General features: G+C 49.6%; 1 protein-coding gene across 3 annotated transcripts in view; it reads right to left on the bottom strand.

Moving 5' to 3' along the window:
- Positions 1–21194, bottom strand: part of VAV2 (vav guanine nucleotide exchange factor 2) — a 99673-nt gene that overhangs the window by 35597 nt on the left and 42882 nt on the right. For all 3 annotated transcript variants that reach the window (XM_042878787.1, XM_042878789.1, XM_042878788.1), the window contains exon 3: positions 2041–2099. In XM_042878787.1, the coding sequence (XP_042734721.1) occupies positions 2041–2099 (59 nt within the window). The remainder of the gene's footprint in view (positions 1–2040; positions 2100–21194) is intronic.

The raw sequence follows: 21194 nt of genomic DNA, 5'->3' as shown, positions 1-21194 counted from the left end.
AGAGAACTTCTGGAAGAAGCAGATCAGATGTGCAGCACAGGCTGCAGCCACACCATGGTGCTCAGCCCAGCACCCTGCACCCAATGCACTGCAGTCCGGATTGCTGCTTGTTTGGCTGCCTGCACCTTGCTCCTAGGAAGAAGCACTTTGTCATCTCCACGTTGCTCTCCTGATAGCTATCTGATTTACTCTGCAAAACAGGGTTTTCTCTGGCAAGGTTCATGAATCCAGATATTATTAGACAGAATGACTATTATTTTCTTTTTTCACTGAATAGCAGAGAAGATTGATTTTTATTTTCCTACCCTGCATGCCATGAAATCTATTTAAGGGGAAGTGATAAGGCTGGGGATTTATTTCATTCTTAGTTTACGCAATCCTGAATTCTTGCCCTTAAAACACAGATCCGTGTCCATGCTGTAGGGCTGAAGACCACACAGTCCATATACCACCCTAATTGCACTGGATTTGCCATGTTCTTTGAGCACTGTGTCTAAGCCAGCAAGATTTTTCCCATTTCTTCCAATGGCAGCATGTTCCCAAGGCTGGGGACCTGGTGGGCAGTCCCTTTGGGGGCTGGAGCTGCTGCTCCTTCCCACAGAGCAACTTAATTCATCTGCAATTAGCTCATCATTGGGGCTTCTAAGAAATCATCTCAGAAAGGAGAGGGCTGTCACACTGCAGGGATGGGGTGATGGGAAGGAACAGCCCAGTGGGGGATTTTCATGCCACGGTGTTTTCTGTTCTGACAATAGAGCAGAGGAGCAGGGTTAATTCGCAGGGAAAACAGAGTTATATGCAAAGCCCCACTAAGCCCTGTGCTATTCTTGTGTAATTACAGAGCCAGAGGCTTCTGAGATAAGGGACTGGAGCAGGGACTGTAAATGCTGTAAAGATGAATGAGAAAAATCAGCACATTCACGACAGACACATCCCAGCCTGTACATTGCCCTGCCCTGCATCCAGCACCAGGTCTGTCCCTAACAGCCCCTAACTCACAGCATGCCTCTATTCCTCAACCTCTGCTCCCCCACTCCGGGTGGGATCTGTCGGATTTGTGCTTAACAGATGGGAAGACTCAGAGTTTGTTTTACACGTGAAAAGCTGTTCCCCCTCCGGCGATATCAGCAGAGGGAAAATAACACGTGATGCTAAGGAAATAAACTCCAGGGGGGAGAAGCGTGGTGTGGGGTGGTTGGCACGGGCTGAGAGCAAAAGGGGGTGGGGTGGGGGGGTGAGGACAGGATGTGGCCCCACATCTGGTTGTGTTTGCTGCCATAGAACGATGCTGTGCTACAACCTAAGCAGAACAGCACCATGACAAGGTCTGTGGTAAGAGCAAGTGCTCTACACAGCTTGGTGCGAGGGGAGGGGAGGAAAAAACACTGGTAAAAGTAAAAATAAAAAAGGGACGAAAAGTTCACGAGGTTGAGAACTCATCCCAGTTAAATCTCTTCCTAATGAGAAGATGCTTCCAGATTTGTAACATAAACGCACACAAACAAGAAAATCGATGGCAATCAATTTGCAGCGGAGATGCAGGTCATGGCTCTGCTCAGCAGGGCTGTTTTGCTTTTTGGAATTCCTCCTCCCCAACTCCCTCCACGAGCAGCCCCAGCAGTAAGGCAGCTCTGCCTGCAGCATTTATCAGCCCTGCTGCACACACGGTGCTCAGGTGCCTTTCCCAAAGGCAGGAAGGCATTGCCCAGCTGCAGGGCACTAAGAGCCCACTTGGTCTGCAAGGCAGCAGTCCTAAGCAAAGCCTCCACACAAAAAGGAGCTGCACCCCACCCTGCTCCCTCCCCAGCACTGACTCATGGCTTCTCCACTTGTTATTTTTGTAAGCCACTCCTGAGCAGCTGGCAAGGTGCTTCTACAAGTGCCCTGCCTATGTCCCAACAGCATCCTCGGTGTCTGCTTAACCCTGATTTATCCCAGTCTCACTAATGCTTCCAGAAAGCCTGGTGTGATTAAACACTATGAGTCTGTGCAGGGAGAGGTAGAAACAATATTTAAGGCATAGTATCAAAAGGATCTTACCTAATTCCTTTGGTTTGAGCAATACTGTGGAAGGAGAGCCTGGATACTGCAGAGATCACCTGGAAATGAGAAAAAAAAAAATCCTCATTGAAGACAGAGGACAGTTTGTAGGACACCTTCTGCTCCCACAGCCACCCAGTGGTGGATGTGCTCCGTTCCTCAGTGTGTCACAGCAGGAGGTTGGGTGATCACCATCACAGCCATCGCAGCCTCTGCTTTTACCTCTGAGCAAAAAAGACATCCAGCCTTCAGCTATACAGACACCATGCAACGCCCCAGGAAACCCCATCCTGCAGCTCGTATAATAGATCCATAGAGTCATTAAAGTTGGCAAAGACCTCTAAGATCATCCAGTCCAACTATCAACCCATCTCCACCATGCCAGATCTGCTCCATTAGGGTTTATGTAGCACAGGGTACCTTTGGAAAAAATAACTGTTTTACTTTGTATTTTATTTCTGAAGAGTTGTAACTCCTTCCATCTCTTTCTACTGAGATGGTGATGCTATTGAGGCAAACCTTCCAACACTGAAAGATTTTGACTACACGCATTCCAATACTTCAGTCTGTCAGTCCATTGCCTTCTTCTGGCAGAAAGCAACCAGAATGGCTTCAACATGAAATATTTCCATCAGCACTGCCATTAAGAACAGTAAGGCCATGAGCTGGTTCTGAGAACTGTCTTTTATTTGACTTAAGCTCCTGCTTTAATTGCTACGCAGAATTTTAAGTGAAGAAAAACAAAGAACTGTTTCAGTCATGCACAGATCTAAACCATGTCCTACCCTTGCTCCTATTCACTGTTTATCAAAGCCAGAATGAAAAGATAAACCTATTATTTCTGGAATGGTTTCCTGCCCACTGGAATGAACAGAGATGTGTGACTGGGACGCACATGAAGGGCTGCAGGATGGGTCCCTGCTGCCCCCAGCCCCACAGCTCCCTGTTGGGCAAAGAACCCATTGGGTTGGGACCACCAGAAGCTGTCCAGTGCTTGGCAGCGCTCCGAAGGGACCTCCTGGCTTTTCACAAAGGAGCTGCCACACTTTGGCCTTTCCCAGCTGACTTTCACTTGGAGAACTGAGGATACTGAATTATTCAACGAGGCAAATGAGCCTGTGAATTGTCAAAGCTTGGCCTATAAACGATCATCGAGGGGCATCCAGCACTGAAAGGAGCCACAGAGCAGCAGGGGATTCTCCTCTCACCTCAGAGCCTTGACTGTCCACCATGCAATGCTTCTAATGGGGTGCTAGTAAAGCATCCTTATTTATTTCTCATTTTAATAAGATGTGACCCCTGGCAATTCCTTCTAATCAAGAGGGCATGAATAAGGGATTTTTTTAATTAGACAAAACATCATTTTTGCCGTGGCTATCAAGAGCCTGTTTTGGCCTATTTCTCACTCTTTGGAGATTGTTTGGATAGCAACCACAGCACCATCCCTGTTGGCCTGGTTTTTACAGCGATGCCCTGGAGCCACTGATGGGGGACTATGAACACTGAGCAACTAGAAGAGAAAGCATAAAGTTCCTTACTTTACTGTAATGTAACAAAAAAAAGAGGAGCACAGGCAAAAGTTGATCACTTCTAGAAAAGGTGTTCCAGCCACGTGCCCTGCTGCCAGCAAGCTGCAGGCACCAGCTGGTCAGATTCCCATCTCTGCTTTGGACAAGCACTGAACCAGCTACCACCTCCTAACAGGTTTCAATCCCCAAATTGTCAGCAACTTTGAAGACCTCGGAGCCCGTTTTACCAAATCCCTCTGTGCCCTCTAGCATCACCAGTTTGGGAGAGGAGGAACTGAGCTCATCAGTGCCTTTGGGATCACTGGGGCAGACCAGAGGCACTGCATTGTGCCTGCTGTGTGTGAGCAGTCCCAGGGAAGTCCCAGTCTCCTCTGCAATCTATTATTAGACTTGCACAGCACAAAAATCACTGTGTGAATCAGACAGCTGCACTGTGGGTTTGACTTCCAGGGAAACATAAGAGAAAAGCACACTCTTCTACACTCTTCTACAGCCATGCTTCTTGCTTTGTTCTTTCATGAAAAGCTCCAATCTCTGAGCATCCCTGCACATCAAAGCCTGGCACCTGGCTCCAGCAATGAGCTCAGGTACTAAGCAAAGCCACCCACTTCCCAAGAGGGATTTGATACAGAGAGCTTCCACGAAAACTGGCAGCTCCAAAAACACAGCTGAGCAGAGCTGGGTTGGCAGCAGGGAGGGCTCTCCCAGTACAGCTCCTGCAGGTTGGAGTGGGGAGCAAGGAAGCAGCACAGCTCCACCAGCCCCCAGCCCAGGCAGCACAAAGCACAGTTTGAGGAGAAGTAATCCTCTCAGTTTCAACAGGATTAAACAACATTCTTAAAAGTAAGTAAATCCTGAAGTGTTTGCTAAACTGTGTCTCATTTTTCCCATTAAGGAGCTTCTTACTTGCTGAGAAACACTGTAAGACTTCCTGCCCCTCCTGGCTATCATTTTCTATGAGGCGAGGCAGGAACTGCTCCATTACACATCCAAAGCAGTTGGCACGAGGGGTCTGTGATCTCAACTGAGGCTTAGCTGCTCCTAGGACACATTAGCACAGCTAATCTAATACAGATATGACACTAGGTGGAATTACACTTCACTGTAATGCTCACCTCCCCTTTCTTTCCAGGCAGCCTAGAAGTGCAGCAGCCTTGCTTTCCCAGCATACCCAAGAAACGATTTTCCATCAGTTCCCTGATGACTGATGCTCACTATTCCATCAGTTCAGAGCTTTTGGGAATCCCCCCCTAACACGCATTGCTCAACAGCTGAGAACTGAGGCTGCAGCATCCTGGAGCCCCAAGCAATCGCTTCCAGAGGAGCACAACCCTTGGATTGCTCTCAAAGGTGCTGTGAGGTTGTGCTCAATGGGTTGGGGAGCACTGGGTGCCCCATCCCCATCCCACAGCCCTGGGAAAGCCCTGAGCCCAGGACTGGGGCATAGAGGGTTTGCAGAATCATTTGTACACACTGCCTGTATGTGCATGTTTGTCTTCTGGGAGGAGCTGCGAGCTTAAAAACGGTCTTCTGCAGATTCTTCACCCATTTCTCAGTGCTACTTCCTCCAAGACAACTGTACTCAGTGCACACACGTAGGCTGACAAGGAGACACCCAATGGAGCTGCAGAACGGATGCACCCACGGGCTGCTCCCAAAGCTGACCTGTAAGGACTGGCTGGGAAATTCCTGCTGGTTTCACCGCTCAGGGCGAGGACGCTCTTTGCATTCCTGGCGTTCCATTTCCCTTTGTGCTTTCTGCCATGAGCTAAATCAAACAGCCTCGTTTCTCCTTGCCCTATGCTATGCCGTGTGGCACAAGGTCATTGCTCTGACCCAGCACAAGTGGTGAGGGAGGAGAGCCATGCACACCCCAGCATCAGGGTTCTACACTTCTGAAACACAACCAAGTTGCAAGCTGGGATTTTAAACACATTGGTCACTTTGCAGGAATCCTGGCTGAGCAAGAAAACACAATTTCTGAAAGCAAAAAAACAAACCCAACCAACAACAGAGCCTTCAATCCACAAGAAACCCACTAATTTTCCTTTTCCTTATTGACAATGCTTTCTTTTAGGAATTACGGATTTTAAAATAAACTACAACAAAAATAAATAAATCATCATGCATAGCACTCTTCTATTTCCTCCAGCATTGTTTATTTCCAGCAGTACCACTGTGCATCTAGGAAACTAAAATAAACTCTCTCATTATTTGCAAAAACAAACCGAGGCAGCTGGGCTGGAGCACACTTTGCATAGGGAAGCTCCCAGCCTTGCTGTGCCCAAAGCTGGCTGCAGGGGCTGTGCCTTGTGCTGAGCCCTGGCCAGGTCCTGTGCATCCAGAACAACCCAGCGTTTGCTACTGAGCAAATCAGAAGCTCTACGCAGCATCCATAAGCCTGGGCAGAGAGCTTGGTGTTGTCACACACCTGCACAGATGGTTCTCAGGGGGAAGGTGAAATCAAAGCCTGAAATCATAGAGGTTGATTTTGGGGTTGGTTGGTATCTAAACTCATGAAGGGCAAAATAAATCCTCAGAGCAAATCTTCTGCCTATGAGTGGGAAGGAACCAGATCACAGATCCGGAAACAAGCTGGGTAAATTGGTTCTGAGTTGGGTAAATGTATCCAACAGCAACAACACTGATGTGAGGAGCTGCAGGGAAATGGACACTGAAACAGAAGCAGCCATGCACAATGAGGCGCAAGGTACGCGTGTCCAGATGGCTCCAGTTTGCAAGGGAGAAGCGGGAGCCACAGCCAAGGCAGGATAGTGGCAAACAAAAAAAGTGCCAGAGCAATACTATCCATCACCTGCTTTTCGCATGAGCCTCTCTCACCACTAACACCTTGGTAACCCAATGCCAAGACCTGCAGAGCTGCCTGTGACCAGTGCAGCCAAGCTATGGAGCGTGTGAGCCAGCCTGAAATGCACAGAACATAACCTGCTGACTACGGATCCATCATTCATGCTGTGTGTGCTATTGCATAATGCCTGTAAGGCCCTGCAGCACGTGCACAGCAAGCATAGCCAACATCAAACCTACAGCTGATGTGCAGCCACATCCCCAGACACTGCGCAGCTGAGGCTGCTGCCTCTTGAGCATCCCACAGCTGTTGCAGGGAATTCCTTCAACCAACAAGGTTGGGCTGGCTTTGCTGAAATATCCCATTCCTGTTTGAGACTGACATGAAATCTTTGCCCTTGACTCGGCAAATGGGTCAGGATTGAAAAGTATTCAAGGATGCAAGTTTAGTTGGAGAGGTCCTGCGTGGAGCCAGGAGTTGAAAGCGATGATCCTTATGGGTCCCTTCCAACTTGGGATATTCTCTGATTCTATTTCAATAGATTGCTCCGTGTTAATTCCCAGCACCACCAGTGGATTACATTGCATGTGGTTTCTCAAATTTCAAGTGAATTCAAGAGGTGCCCAGGCAATAGCAGCAATAAGCTTTGATTTCGCATGCCAGGGATGCAAACACCACGAGCCTCGTGGGTCCAGACTGCTGGTTGGGTGTCCAGTTTGCAAACTGGAGGCAGAAAGATCAGGTAAAAGCTGGATTTTGCTTCTAATTTTCAGCAAGGAAGACAGGACATGCATCACTCCTTATTTTGCTAAAGGGATTCTTGGCCATGGGAATAGCAAAGGGTTAAAATAATCTGAAATGAGCATCTGACACAGACTGTCCCCAAGACCTCTTTGCCACAGCCCAGAGCGCCCGTGTCAGGCTGCATTATGGTCACAGTGACAAATGATTACACCTCTCAAGATAATGAGGTTAAGCCCTCTAACAAGAGCTCACTGTCAGAGATGCACTTTCCAGATGAGAGCATCTTTACCCAAACCAAAAACTACTCTGAGAAAGCATGAAGGGCACGCAGCAAAGGCTGGGGTCAGTTCACCTCACACCCAGGCCTTTGAGAGGAGGAAAGGAGCAGTGTGGCTGCAGGAGCATCCACAGAACCCAATGGTGCTGGAATGCTTCCCTTTGGCACCTCAGCCCGTGGTCTCAATCCGTGGGTTCTGCAGCTCCGGAGCACATTGCATGAAGGCCATTAGTGGTGATGGGCTGCACGGAGCTCTGCTGCCATCATGCCATATTTGCTTGGGTGCTCCTTTTTAAAAAGGGTTATTAAACCCAGCGTTATGCTGCATTAAACCCATGATTTGGCTGCATTAAGTGTTGGGGACGCAAACACGCCTTCACTGAAGGCACTGGCAAAGCTGATTTGCAGTGGGAACAGCTCTTGTATCATTTTAACACCCTTATTTTGAGCAATCTGAGGCCAGCATGTTTTCTGCTATTATTCAGCCTTGCAACAGTGGGCAGCAATTGCAAAAGCAGCAATGTTCCCTGACAGGGAGGAGAGAAGGGTAATCAGGTGGACTTAGAGCTAATGGCACCGTACCGCATCATCATAAACTTGTCAGACATGCACACACATCCTCTCCCATATTTAAGGCACCAATCTGTCTTTCCCTGTCACAAAGCATTGGAGGGAACGCAACCAATTGTAACTCAGTGCCTCATCCCTGAGCACTGAGGTCTGTGCCGTGAGGAGGTATCTGAGCTCCTCAGTTCCTTCTGCAACACGGATGGTGAGGTCCCTCACCTCCCTAAGACAAAAGCAAAGTGGGCAAGAGCAAGGCAGCCCGATGTAGAGGAGCCTTACTATGAGTGGAGCTGGATGCACCGTGCAGCTCCCACACTGCTCCCAGGCACAGAAATTAATGCCCTGAAACCAGCGCTGCTTTCTTTATGCTGGCAAGTTCCTCTAACACAACAGCAATAAATACTTATTCTGCTGCTTAATGGCCTCTCCTCTCCGACACGGATGCTGAGTCTCTGTCTCATCCAGTTACTTCTGCTATCACTATCTGATAGCCTGGCAGTGACTGAAGGAAAGAGCTTACTTTGACGGGACGTTAAAGGACTGGGGGAAAATAAATGCAAGCACTTGAGGAAGGGAGCTAACACTAAAGCCACCAGACACTGAGGCCATACCTCCAGAGTGGGAATACAGGAGATTTCCTACAGGGAATGGGTGGAACGATACCCACAGCAGCACTCTGTGGGCATCCCAGCACTGCTGGGAGCTCTCATGCACAGCACGGTGACAGTGCTGAGTGCTCAGAGGAAGGCCCTGCAATTAATTACACATCCACCTGACAGCATCTCCACCTGTCTGAGCTCGACCCCATCAATTTGCACAGAACTTGCAAGTGATCATAAATGACACAGCGGTTAAACACGAGCATGAAAGAAGAAGGAGAATGAGAAGTCTTGATATCTCAAAAATTATTGATGGGCAAAGCTTGTTATCACCTCCAAGTGCTGATTTGGGAATGAGTCATTAGGATGAGTCCCAGCTGTGAGGTGTAAGGTAGCAGCAGCCACTCTCACATTTCCACATGATACAGAACAGCATTAATTAAACAGGAAGATGAACTACCTTAGTCCTGGTATGCAGCAGTGCATGGGGACAGCTGCGTCACCTCCCCTAGCTGCTGCTGCCCTCACTTCTCAAGTGATCCCATTGCACCACAGTACACATCACCTTTGGGATCCAGGAAGCCCCAGCCACATTCTGCTCTTCTTAGAGCAATAATGGGATAAATTTGGGCAACAGGAGCCAGAGGGGAGGAGAAATGAAAGGTGCAAATGTGATTTCAGCATCGCCCTCCCAGCTGCCCAGAGACCAGGAGGGCTCCCAGAGATGCCTGAGCACAAGGCAGTCTGAGATGCAGGGCTGCTTCCCTTGAGCCCACGCACACTGCTAAACTGCCTCTAAGAAAAACACAGAGGGTTCATTTGCATTGCTTTGTAATAGTTAGAAAAGCAGGCTATAAAAGTACATCCTTTGGGAAACAAAGCTAATGAAGCCAGGGAACCGTGATCTCCTGGAAATTAGAAGGGAGAAAGAAAACTCCAAATGGCTGAGGCAGGAGCTTGGTTGAGTTCCTGGAGCTGCTGCCAAAGGCAATGCCCAACTCCGTGCCTGGCCAAGCCAGCTCCTTCCCTCTGCCCCAATTAGCAATGCAGCAGATCTGTAATTAACCTGGAAGGATGCCGAGTGCTCAGCATGGCACGGAGCAGCAGCACGCTGGGTGATAGGCACAAGCTGACCCCAAAAGTAAGGAAAAGGCAATCAATCAGCCAATTTAAAATAGGTAAAGAATTGCTGGCCAGGATTGTAGGGCTGGGTGGGGAGAAAGGACAGTCCTTCCCTCTCCAAATCCAAAGGAGCTGCCTTGGATGCCCCTGTCCTGCATGGCTGCAGGACTATGATGCTCTGCAAGGAGTAAATAGCTGCATTTCCACCCTGCTTCCCTCTCTCTTTGAGAAGAAGGGACAAACAGGGAAGCTTTCGAAAGATTCAGCTCAAGCACAGGAGATGTGGAACAGTGTCTTGTTGGCTCCAAAGGTCTGGACCTTGCAAACCAGCAGAGATGCTGCTGAAAGCACTCACACCTGCTGGGCACTCCACCCTTCGTTCCTGAAGAGCAAGAGCACAGGAAAAAAAGCCTTAGATGCTAATTAGCTTAAACACTGTAAATACATTTGCAGAGGCGGGCTGCAAAGTTCTGAACACAATGGCTGATGTCAGTGCACGGAGCTTGGCTTGCATTGCCCTGTGCTGCCACACAGCACCAAGCCACCACAAAGAGGCATTGTGCTGAGCTGTATGAGCACGTGGAAGGAAACACCAGCAGCAACACTGCCATGCAAGGAATGCTGCCAGCTAATTGCTGACTCTGTGCTTCCAGGCAGCCAAAACACTACCCTGCATCTCACCACTGGCTCTGGAGATCCCAGCAGAGTATCTCAGTGATGTCCCCAGGGCTGGAGCCCACCTTGTGCCAAGCAAGGTGCTTGGAATCATCTCACTTTGTGCTCCGTAACTCACAATGCCCAACGTCATGCATTCCGCCATCCCCAGCACTGATTGGATTTGTCAGAGCAGATGGAAAAAGGGATGCCAAGCAGGGATATCCCAACCTGCTTCCGAGAAACTGGCTTAGGTTGCATTAATTTTAATCCCCCTCAATGAAGGCATTCCCAGCAAAGCTGCTTAGAGTCACAAAAACATTAAGGTTGGAAAGGACCACCAAGATCATCAAGTCCAACCCCACCTCATCCCCACTGGCCATGTCCCTCAGTGCCCATTGGGGTTGATGGACCTTTGGGTTGTTCCAAGCTTCCCAAGCAGGACACACTCACCTGGATGAAACACTGTCATTCCTACAGCTTAAAGCCAACAACTGCACCTCCATCACCTCAAAACCCAAAGCAACATCAGGCAGAAACAACTAAGAGAAAGAGACCTTCACTTCATTCACTCCAATTCGTACTCCAGAAGCAACAAACACCTTGCAAACTTTGGGTTTTTATTGCTATCACCATCTGGCTTGCCAAGTGAAATCCCCCAGAGCCACACACACAGGTCTGAGCCCACCACCTCACTTGGAGAGCATCTCCCAGCACCACTGCAAAAGGAGCCACGCACACCAACAGAGCAAAAAAGGTTGGGAGAGGTCCTCCCACCCAGCTCAGTGCTTCTTAGAACAGCAAACTGAGTTCCCCCCCCCCCCCCCGAAAAGAACGATTAACCACCAACATCAGCAGAGGTTTCCCATCACGGGGCACAGCTCAAAGCAGCCTCCCACGCTCCCCCATGCTCCATGCAGAGCAGCTTCCACGCCTCAGGGGCAGAGCATCGCAGAGCAGCTCAGAGGGGAGCATTCACTGCCTGCACCATGGGATGCTGATACCATTCTGTCAATGAATGCATTTGTGCCTGCAGAAAGGCTGGAGCTCTGTGCTGATGAGGAAATAGAGCACGAGGCTGCTTCCCAGAGACACCGATAATCAGAAGCTACGTCCCCTGCTTGTACTGTAACAGTGTGTAAATGTGCCTGTAAAGTGCTTTGATTTGATGGGATCGGTTAAATTCAGTCCCTGCTCTACACAGACTGCATTTACTGCTATGGGAGCGCCTGAAATGGTGCTGCAAACTGATATAGAAAGGAATGGCAGTAAAACATGTCCGAAATATTGGCTCCCTCAGCGGGACGTGTGCAGTCACAGCTCACAAATTACAGGGTGGAAGGGGAGCAGGGTGGATTTCCACAGCCACTGCTGTATGGAGGGTGAGATAAGATGATCTAAGGGTCCCTTCAGACCTAACAAATCCATACAGCTGTTAAAAATAAATAAATAAGAAAAAAATACATAAAAAATGAGATCTTGGCTGCTCCCAAGAAAAGGAAAGGAAGGTTCGCTCGGGGTGGTGACACATTGGAACAGGCTGCCCAAGGAGGCTGTGGATGCTCCATCCCTGGAGGCATTCAAGGCCAGGCTGGATGTGGCTCTGGGCAGCCTGGGCTGCTGGTTGGTGACCCTGCACACAGCAGGGGGTTGAAACGAGATGATCATTGCGGTCCTTTTCAACCCAGGCCATTCTAGGATAAAATTCATTCTATGATTCAGGCACGACGCTTTCAGGCAGCGATTTAAGGGGTGCAAGTAGCAATGACAAAGATGCTCAGGGTGGCCAGTTGGATGCCCCAGCACCAGCTCAGCTTCACCCTGCTGAGTGGGATGGCTCAGTGCAGCACAGAAAGCAAAGGAAAGGCAATGGGCACCTGGGACAGAGGAGCTCCCATTCTGGGAGAGCTTCATCAGCTGCGTGGTGATGCAGTGCAACTTTGAAAGTGTCACCAGCTGTTTATCCGCCGCTAAAACGCGCGTGTTTAAAAATTAATAAGAACAGATTGAGCAAATGAGGAGTCGACGGGAACCAGAAGCTTCGGTGAATTTTCAAGGCGTAACGTGGAAATGACATAGGAGCGAGCTGCAGGAAAGGGATGCCAAAAATACACACACATAATCACACGGTGGTGCACAGGGAGGAAAACACAGCTCTAATCACCACATGCTCTCTCTTGAAGCTTTTAATCAGTCGCTGGGGACAAAGAGCAGCCGGGCGGTGCTGTGGTCAGCCCTGCGCTGTGGGGAAACAGGGAGAAAGGATTTACCTTCCTGCATCAACACGGGGTGGCATCACATGGGATGCAGCACAAGGGCTCAGGTTTGGATGACCACAAGAGGTTCAGCAGGCAGGGGGATGCTTGACCTTGTGCCCAAGGGAACCCAGAGCCACAGGGTTAAGGTCGGAGGGCAGCTGAGAAAGAAGAGGGCTCACCAGAGCTTGATGGAGGTCTGGGAGCTCTGGACAGTGCCACCAATAAGACTTATCAGCACTCCAGCCCTAAAGCCATGCACGCAAATTTGAAGATGAGATCAGAGAAACTGATGGAGAAAGAGGTGCTGACACACAGGGCAGTAATGGAGGCTTGCTGCCAACTGCTTGGAGCTGCGGGGTTTCCTTTGAACTCACAAACTTTCCAACCATCTTCCATTTTTGGACAAAAAGGCTCAAAAAACAAACATTGCTATAAATTCAGTTTTAACCAACATTTCCCCCTCTGCCATAAAAGAAGGGGTTTTTCTTCAAAACGGGTTTCTTTTTTCCACGCTATATTTCAGCCAGATGCAGAGGCTGTGTCTGGGCTGCAGCTCAGGGACTGACTGAAAGGTTTGAATAATTCCCCACCAAAATGAATGGAGTTCCACAAAAGCATCAGGACCGTACATGGCAGGCTGAGGAAAGGGAGGGGGAAAATATATTCCTGTCAAAACGACGTTCCCCATAGGAGTACAATCTGCACAAAAGCGTTTGCCCACGTGCGTTGTGTTGGATTTCAGATTCTGCACTTGTGAAGCGTGTTCTGCTGGGTACTTGAATAATTATGTTTGACTTATTTAACAATTTAACATTCGCCTGCTTGGCTTTACAGCTGGAGGAATGAAATCACATGTTTGAATGACTAAAAGGGAAAAGACAGTCGGATGATATATGTGAATTTATGCAAGTATTCCCCTCTCTGAAATTACATTTGCAAAGAAAACGTTAAATCAAGCATGTTCTCTCTCTCTCTCCAGTTGTAAATGAGATTTTGGGTGGTGGGACAGGCAGGCAGCAGCCAGGCTCTGCCCTAGGCAGGGCTAAGCAGGATGCACCCAGGCACAGAGACCTTCAGCTGTGAGCACCATCCTGCTCCCACGCCATTTGGCAGTGCTAAGCAGACCTAAGGGGCATTGCATGAAGCTGTCCACACAGTACTGGACCTGCAGGCAGGAGGAGGGGGGCTCCACCAGCCCAGGCAGACTCACCCCATGGGGTGACCCATGTAACCCATATCCCAAACAGAGAGCTGGCTCTCCCCACGGCAGCTTGGATCCTCCTCCCACCAGCAGATCCAGGAGATGCTCTTGAATGCCACAGGGTGACCTCACCATCAGCCTGTGAGACTTCGCTCCAGGTGATGCATCCCATGAATAACAGCTCTTTGGAGTGAGCAAGGCATGCCAAGAACACAGAACCTGCAAGTGAGGCTCTCCATCACTCCACAGGATCAGGGATTTCTCTCTACACCACTTGCTGGAATTTGAGGGGTTCAATGCTAACACTGAGGGAGCTCCTAGAGCCGCTGGGGCTGTCCCTTTGTGCACCAGCAAATCCAAACCACCACGGCCCCACGTCAGCTCCCACCCATCCCCCCTTTTTCCCTTCTGCTCCATGGCAGCAGTCACCTGGGGATGCGAGCTATGAGATGGGAGCACATGAGCTCATGCACTGGGGGAGGGAGAGAAAACTGTGATGACTGCACCATGAGAGAAAACACAGCAAAATGCCCTGACCTGTTATCACAGTGGGGAGAAGCACAGCCAGTCTCTTCCAAGAAAGGCCCCACTTATGTATTTTTCATAGCCTGCTTTATTCTGCTGCAGACGTGAGCGTTATCAGTAACGTTTGTTCACCCACACAACTGCAGGGCTGTGGCACTGATAGTGGCAATGCGGTGGATAAAAGCTGGCAGGTTGTACACCAGAACAGCTCCACATTTAAATACAAGTTTGTTCATTATCTGCTCAAGTTACATATATTGGAGCCCTGCTGCAACAAGGGAGAACCCAACTTGCTGCTCCTCACCTTCCTTCTTATCTAAACTCACACTGTGCACAGAGCCAGGCTCACCCCTGCTTACCCCCAGAACAGGCAGCACATGGTCCCACCCTGTGCATCCCCCACTTGTGCCCATGCATTGCAGGTGGGGTTAAAAGCATGAAGCAGAACAACTCCACGAGCAGAGGATGGGACACATCTAATGCAATTAGCCCCACATTTAGCCCCGCAGACCTGGAGACACTTCAATGACTGCTGAGTGCAGCACTGCTGCTTCACTCCTGTGGGGCTGCACAGCTCTGCTTGGGAACAAACCCAAAGTGTTGAGCACGAGGGATGCCTGGAGCTCACGGAGCAGGATGCACGTTACAGAGCAGTGAGAGAAGAGCCCCATGAAAGGGGAATATATAGGGGAAATATGACGTAGAGAAAGGAAGCAGCTCAGCCAGAGTATTTGCACTGCTTTCCAGCAACGGGGACACAATGGGCAGCAAACCCAGCACCACCTCTATGCGATCCTATTCTCTGCCCTTCTTAAGAACATGCTGCACAATGCTATGTGAGAAAAGAAACTGGCAAAGCACACACACAGCCCCATCGGTCCCCACTGAAGGACTCACCATCCCACTGCTGCTATCAGAGCTGCATGCACTCGGCCGCTTCTCCTCCCCTCCACCAACGCGCATTCCACAGCATCCACGGGAAATTTCAATGAAACATTAGAAGAGGAAGCTTGGCCAGGCCCGTCCATAAATCTCCCAAAGCAGACACGTGGCCTATCAACTCCTTCCAAGAGCATTTCCCAAACGGCCCCAGAGAGCCCCACACAGTGCACTGTGCACCTCCATATCCAGCAGAGCCCATAACGTGCATCCGCCTGCATCCTCTGACAGCATGCCTGCACCTCTGCCTCTGCTTCTGCTGCAAAGGCTTCTGCTGCTCAGCCTTAGCTGGGAGCTGCACATGCTGGGATGCCACCAGGTTGGAAGCAGCGCTGTGCTCCAGGACAGAGTTCAAACAACTGGAATCTCAAAGAAAGAAACAAAGGAGGAAGTGCAACAGGTACATTTGTTGCTGGAGTTTTAACTTCAGAGCATTTCGTCACCCGGACAGAGCTGAACTCCTGGTGAATCTGCATCTGTGCTATGAATACCAAGATCTCTGCCACCCCGTGTGCCACCACCTTCCCCACAGCCCAGCTTAAAGCTAGGTGTCTGCCAGGCAAAAGAACAGAACAGCTATGCTTTCCTGGGGAATAACTATTCAGAAGAAAGGGCTAGAATATGTTAAATTATATTACAAAGCTAGCATGGAAATAAGTTGAAACGGCTCCCTGTAAGCAGCTTGGCTCTCTGGGGCTCCATTTAACAGCCATCCTTTTATTAGAAAGATGGCTGGTTAGCACTTCCAATCATAAATAGGTGATGGGGAGGGAGGATTTCTTTTCCACTGAGATTGCAGAAGGGCTTTAAGTAAAAAGAATGGAAAAAATCCTCCAGATGCAGGACATGGTTCCTGCCCCAGCCACTGAGGCACACTTTGAGAGCGTGGAGGAAGCATCCACCTGCACCTCGTTGCAGCAAAACCTTTTGGACGTTTTATGCCCCGTCCCCTCCCAGTGGAGGGCAGCAATGACAGCAATCCCAGCACATGGGATGGAGGGCACCTTCCCCACACAAAGTATGGCAGCGTTCCCAGGCTGGTAGCAAGGAGCGGCCAATGCAACCCAAAGCCAATGAGTTGCTGGCAGTGGCTCTGCCCATGGCTGCAGTCCTTCCCGCTAAGCCTTGGGTCTGCTCCCAAGTTATCGCAGCGGCGTGTCATTAACCCTCATTATCGTCAGGATTTTGGCACACAGACCAAGGTTCAAGGTGCCTGATGTGGTGCTTATCCACGCAGCGAGGGCCATCAGCCCTTCTCTGCCGTGTCACGATGCACTTCCACCGCAACTAGCACCAATTTCACAAAGCTGCCTCCAGCACTGCTCCAACCATCACAGCAACCCCAGTAAGGACGGAAAAGACAAACGCATGGAAGGCAGTGAAAACAATCTAATCTAATCTAATCTAATGGGCTACAGAAGACCATAACCATTGCCAATGCCACAGGGATTTCCAGCCACCCAGAGAGCCAACGTTAACCTCCCCTCCAGTTCTTCATTAAAACATTAACCACTGATGCGACACAACTGCTGATACCAGAGCAGGAGGACCACAGCCCATCTGTTTGCAACCATCTGACAGTTTCTACTCACACTCCTGTCTCCAGGGAAGGCCCTTTGGCTATATGGTATCATTGAACCCCAGACACGGCAAAAACAGAATGGAGATTTTCCTACAGACGATCACATCACTCAGCTTTAATTACGAAAAGGAAACGATGTCTAAAAAAAGGCAGTGTTAAAAACAACATAAAAATGCATCTATTTGGGGCCTGAGGCTCGCTGAGAAAAATGTTTCGTTATCCAGTCTAAGAACATAATTATCCTTTAATAATTTTTCCCAGAATAGGAGGGAAGTGGTGCTTGGCTTGCTCTACCTAGATGCATTTGAATGGGAACCCAGAGACAAGCAACACTCCAGTGAGTTGGTTTCCTCCTGAACCAAGCCCAGGCTCACAGCAGCATCCCAGGCAACATCCCCAGTGGGATCCCTGCTTTTCCCACTCTTCCCATCTCCATTGCTTCAGCAAAGCCACAGCCAAAGCTCCAGGATTCCCTTTGCACCGAGCACAGACCTGAGCATCTCCATTACCCCTCAGACACAGCCAAAATCATCCCTTCAGCAAAAATATAGCCTGACTATCAGAGTCTGAGGAGATGAGACCAGTTGGGCAGCAGCGAGCCATGCCCCATTCATGCAGTGTCTCCTCGTGAGCCCCCGGGGTGCATTTTATTGTGGGCAGGTTGTGGCCGTACCAGGAGCGATGCTGATTTCGAGCAGCCTGCTTGGCTTTAAAATCTGGTTTCCATAGAAACAGGTAGATAGCAAGCAGGAGCTAAATCTTATTTACTCGGTTAAAGAAAAGGGCTTTCCAAGCTGTCTGTTAGACCTAAGGGTAAGAGTGATATTACTGGGAATACAAAGATTTAATGACAGCAAAGAACGCGGCTTTTAAATAAGCAATGCCTTTTTTTTTTTTAATCTTTAATAGCACTTACTACAAAAAGACCAACATAAGTCTCCCTCCACCTTTAAGACGTCCCACATCCTATTGACTTGAAGCTATATTTTTGCAATCAAATCCTGGCACTTTTTGGAAGAGACATCATTCCCCCCTTCCTCCTGCTCTGCCCCAACCAGAAATAATCCCACTCACAAACACCAAAACCTGCAGCTTCAGCAACCAGTTGACTTTTCGTCACAGCTTGGGCACAGGCAGCACTGAGACCGAGCATCCCCAGCCCAGTCCCAATGGCAGAGCCTCAGACTGGAAGCTCTCCCTTTTCCCAGCCCGTGCACCAAGTCCAGCTCTGAACTTCTCTTCAGACTTGTTACACATGCACAGATCAATGATTTCCCCCAGTAAAAGTAGAGGAATACTGAACACCTGAGATGCCTCACTGCACTGAATTGCCTGCTTGCAAAACAGTAACTTTTATGTTAGTCTTGCTCCCTGCTAAGATGAACAGTTACTCGTGTAGCCACAAACGCACCACACAAAGTCTATTAATGCTTTGACTGTTAAGATTTATAGGTCAGAGATATCCTTAGAATTACTCTGCCTTGGCCTGCACAATTGCAGAGCTGGAATATGTATTATTTCCAATGAATAATACATGATGGCACTGTAAATCTAGTCCCAGCTGAGAACGTGCTCTCCTGCAAGGAGACAGGAAGGTTTGGGGAGCAGGCTGCTGTCTGCAGGCAGCATTTACCTGGGTGCTAATGAAGGGAACCGCCGCTCAGCATGGACAGGGGACTGCAAAACTCTAATTAATTAATGCTGCTCAAAAAACACACACATCAGTCCCTGTGACAGCCCAAATCTCTTCCCACCAGACACCCCAGGGCTAACTCCTGCCCTTGCTACTGGGAACTGGGATCAGTTTGAAACGCATGAAGCGCTTGCAAACAAGCTCTTAAGCCCTTTCTGGGGGTGGGGGGGAGAGAGCACTGCTTAAAAGGGTCACTGAATAAAGACAACCTGCAAAAACCTGGGGAGGGACTGTTTAATACCAGCTGAGGGGTCGGCCATCCTATCTTCACACAGCCCTGGTGCCCAGGATGTCCCCACGGAGCAGCTCTGCACACCCAGAGCAGAAACCAAAACAGTTCCCTCTCCTCCTGGTGTTCCTCCATGCCAGACAGGTTGTACAGGAGAACTCCCAGCTCTGGACAAACATTTCTAACTCTTCTTTGTAACACAACTGCGGAAGTGAATTTTCAAGCCAGCCTGCTGACAGCTGATGTTTGCTCATTAGCCGAGCCTGAGATGACATTGCTCATGGCTCTGCCAGGGTAATAAAGCAGGCAGCGAGCAAACAAAGCAAAAATCAATATGAATGAGTGTAATATTTTTCATAATGTCTTTATTGTGTACAGCCTTCCTCGCACAGCTATTATTAGACACACTTTCTCATCCTTTTGCAGCGCATGAAGAGATGGAAAACGCTCTTATTCACAACTGCCACACGAGGAAATCCTACCCAGATTTCATCATGAAGAGTTCGTAAAGGGAAGCAGAGTAAGAATACACCAAACTGAGGATCTGTCCCAACTGCAGGAGTGGGTTGCCCACACGCATCCCAAAAGCCAAGGGCTGTCCCTTGCTCATTGCTGGCTGGGGACAAGCAGCAGCATCAAAAGTCCTCTGGACACATCTGGCCAGATGTGGGCAGGGCTCTTCCATCCCAGCATGGCCTCATCCTTCACCACCAGGGCAGCACCCAGGGCCACAGCAGGGCAGGAGAAGTGCTGCTGCCCTTCCCCCCCCACACACACTTTGCTGGGGCTGCCTCAGTGCTTTGCACCACGAGGATGCAGATGATCATCTCCACCAGTGGCCATGCAGGGAACCAGGAAACGCTGTCAGTGCAATTGGTTGCTTTTCAGTTCCTGCACCAGGGCCATTTCATTTAAGCAGGGGAAAAAAGGAAAAGAAATGATGGCTTTGCTCTTGGTGAGTAAGCAAAAAGCTCTGATTAAAAATGAGAAATGAGAAGAGGAAATGCCTCTGTGCTTTATAAACATCTCAGGACACAATGGTTTACACTTTACATAAATTTAAACAGAGGAATAAATTGTCTTTTCTTAGTCACTGCCTAAGGATGAAAGCAGAGCTGCAGGAAAGGACTGCCTGCACCAAACACGGGTGATAAGATCTAAATGAGACAGATGAGAGGATTTTACCTATCTCAAGAGCAGCCCCGGCACAATCCCAGCCTCTGTCTTCCACCCTCAGCCTGGGAGATGGGAGCAAAGAGCCAACAGCGTGCTGACCTGAGCACTGCTACTGGAGAGCTGTGAAAAACAGCAATCAGTGCTGCAAGGTCGATGCTTGGCTCCTCCAGCCCCAATTCCAGATGCTGGGGGAACACGAGGACGCTTTTACCCAGAGATGAGCCCAGCTCAGAAGTTCTGGGGGAGCAGAGGTGCTCTTACAGCAGCGCCAGTGCTCAGGAGCAAATCCAGTGTCACTCCGTGTTAATTCATCTCCACAAAAGGACTGAAAACTGCCAGTGCTGTTTTCCAAATGGAGAAAGGGAGGCCCAAAGATGCCTGAGTTGTTTGGCCGAGAGAAAAGCCCCAGCACTGTGCCTGGCCTCGCTCTGCACACACCGTGCTGGAAGCCCCAAGGCGAGGATGAAGCCAAGCTATCCCTAGAGCAGCCAAGACAAACCAAGCTGTATTTACATGCCTGGGCATTAAACAGCAGGTATAAAGGCACGGAGCTACACTGCAAAAGGAAAAGGGAGTTGTACAGGGCTGTGTTTTTAAGCAACATTCAGTATGCTTGGAGCTCGCAGGACAGTGGCGCTGAGCAGGAGCTGGCTGCCTGTACCAGCACAGGGAAATGGAAGCAGCTGTGACACAGCCTGGTAAAGCTCTTTCTCCTGCTCCCACCAGGAAAACACATTAATTCATTGCCCCACCAGGTGCTCGGGGTAAAAGAGCCCTTGCTTTCAGCAATCCATCCCATCCACATGAGCACAGCACCACAAGCAGGACGGCAGTGATGTTATTGTTGGAGATATCTCCAAGGGCGCTGCTGGAGAAAGGGGAAATAAAAAGAGTTTTAACCCTTTTGGGAAAACAAAAGAAAACTTGTTGGAAACAAACTCGACACCGCAGAGCGTAACTCAGCTCCCTTCCTTTCCATTCTCGGCCCTCCCTTTGCTCTCCCCAGCAGAACACGCACAAACACATCCTGTGGATGGGGCTTTTCATGTGCTGCCAGCAAACTGCAGTGGGTTCCTGCTGGAGCTCCCTGCCAGGCAGCACGCCCTGCCCTGCACCAGGGAAAGCACCGTGCTGCCCGTGCCCCCCCTGCAGCCCCATGGCTGCACCCAAAGGGCAGCTGCTGGTCCTGGGGCTGGGCAGGAGGCTCAAGCTGCTGCTGCTCCTTTAGATGCATGGTGTTTTTTTCACGG

The sequence above is a fragment of the Lagopus leucura genome, unplaced genomic scaffold (genome assembly GCF_019238085.1).
Source record: "Lagopus leucura isolate 7727_CA_CO unplaced genomic scaffold, USGS_WTPT01 Super-Scaffold_100022, whole genome shotgun sequence".
Lineage (NCBI taxonomy): Eukaryota > Metazoa > Chordata > Aves > Galliformes > Phasianidae > Lagopus > Lagopus leucura.
This window is presented reverse-complemented; position numbering and strand designations above follow the sequence as displayed.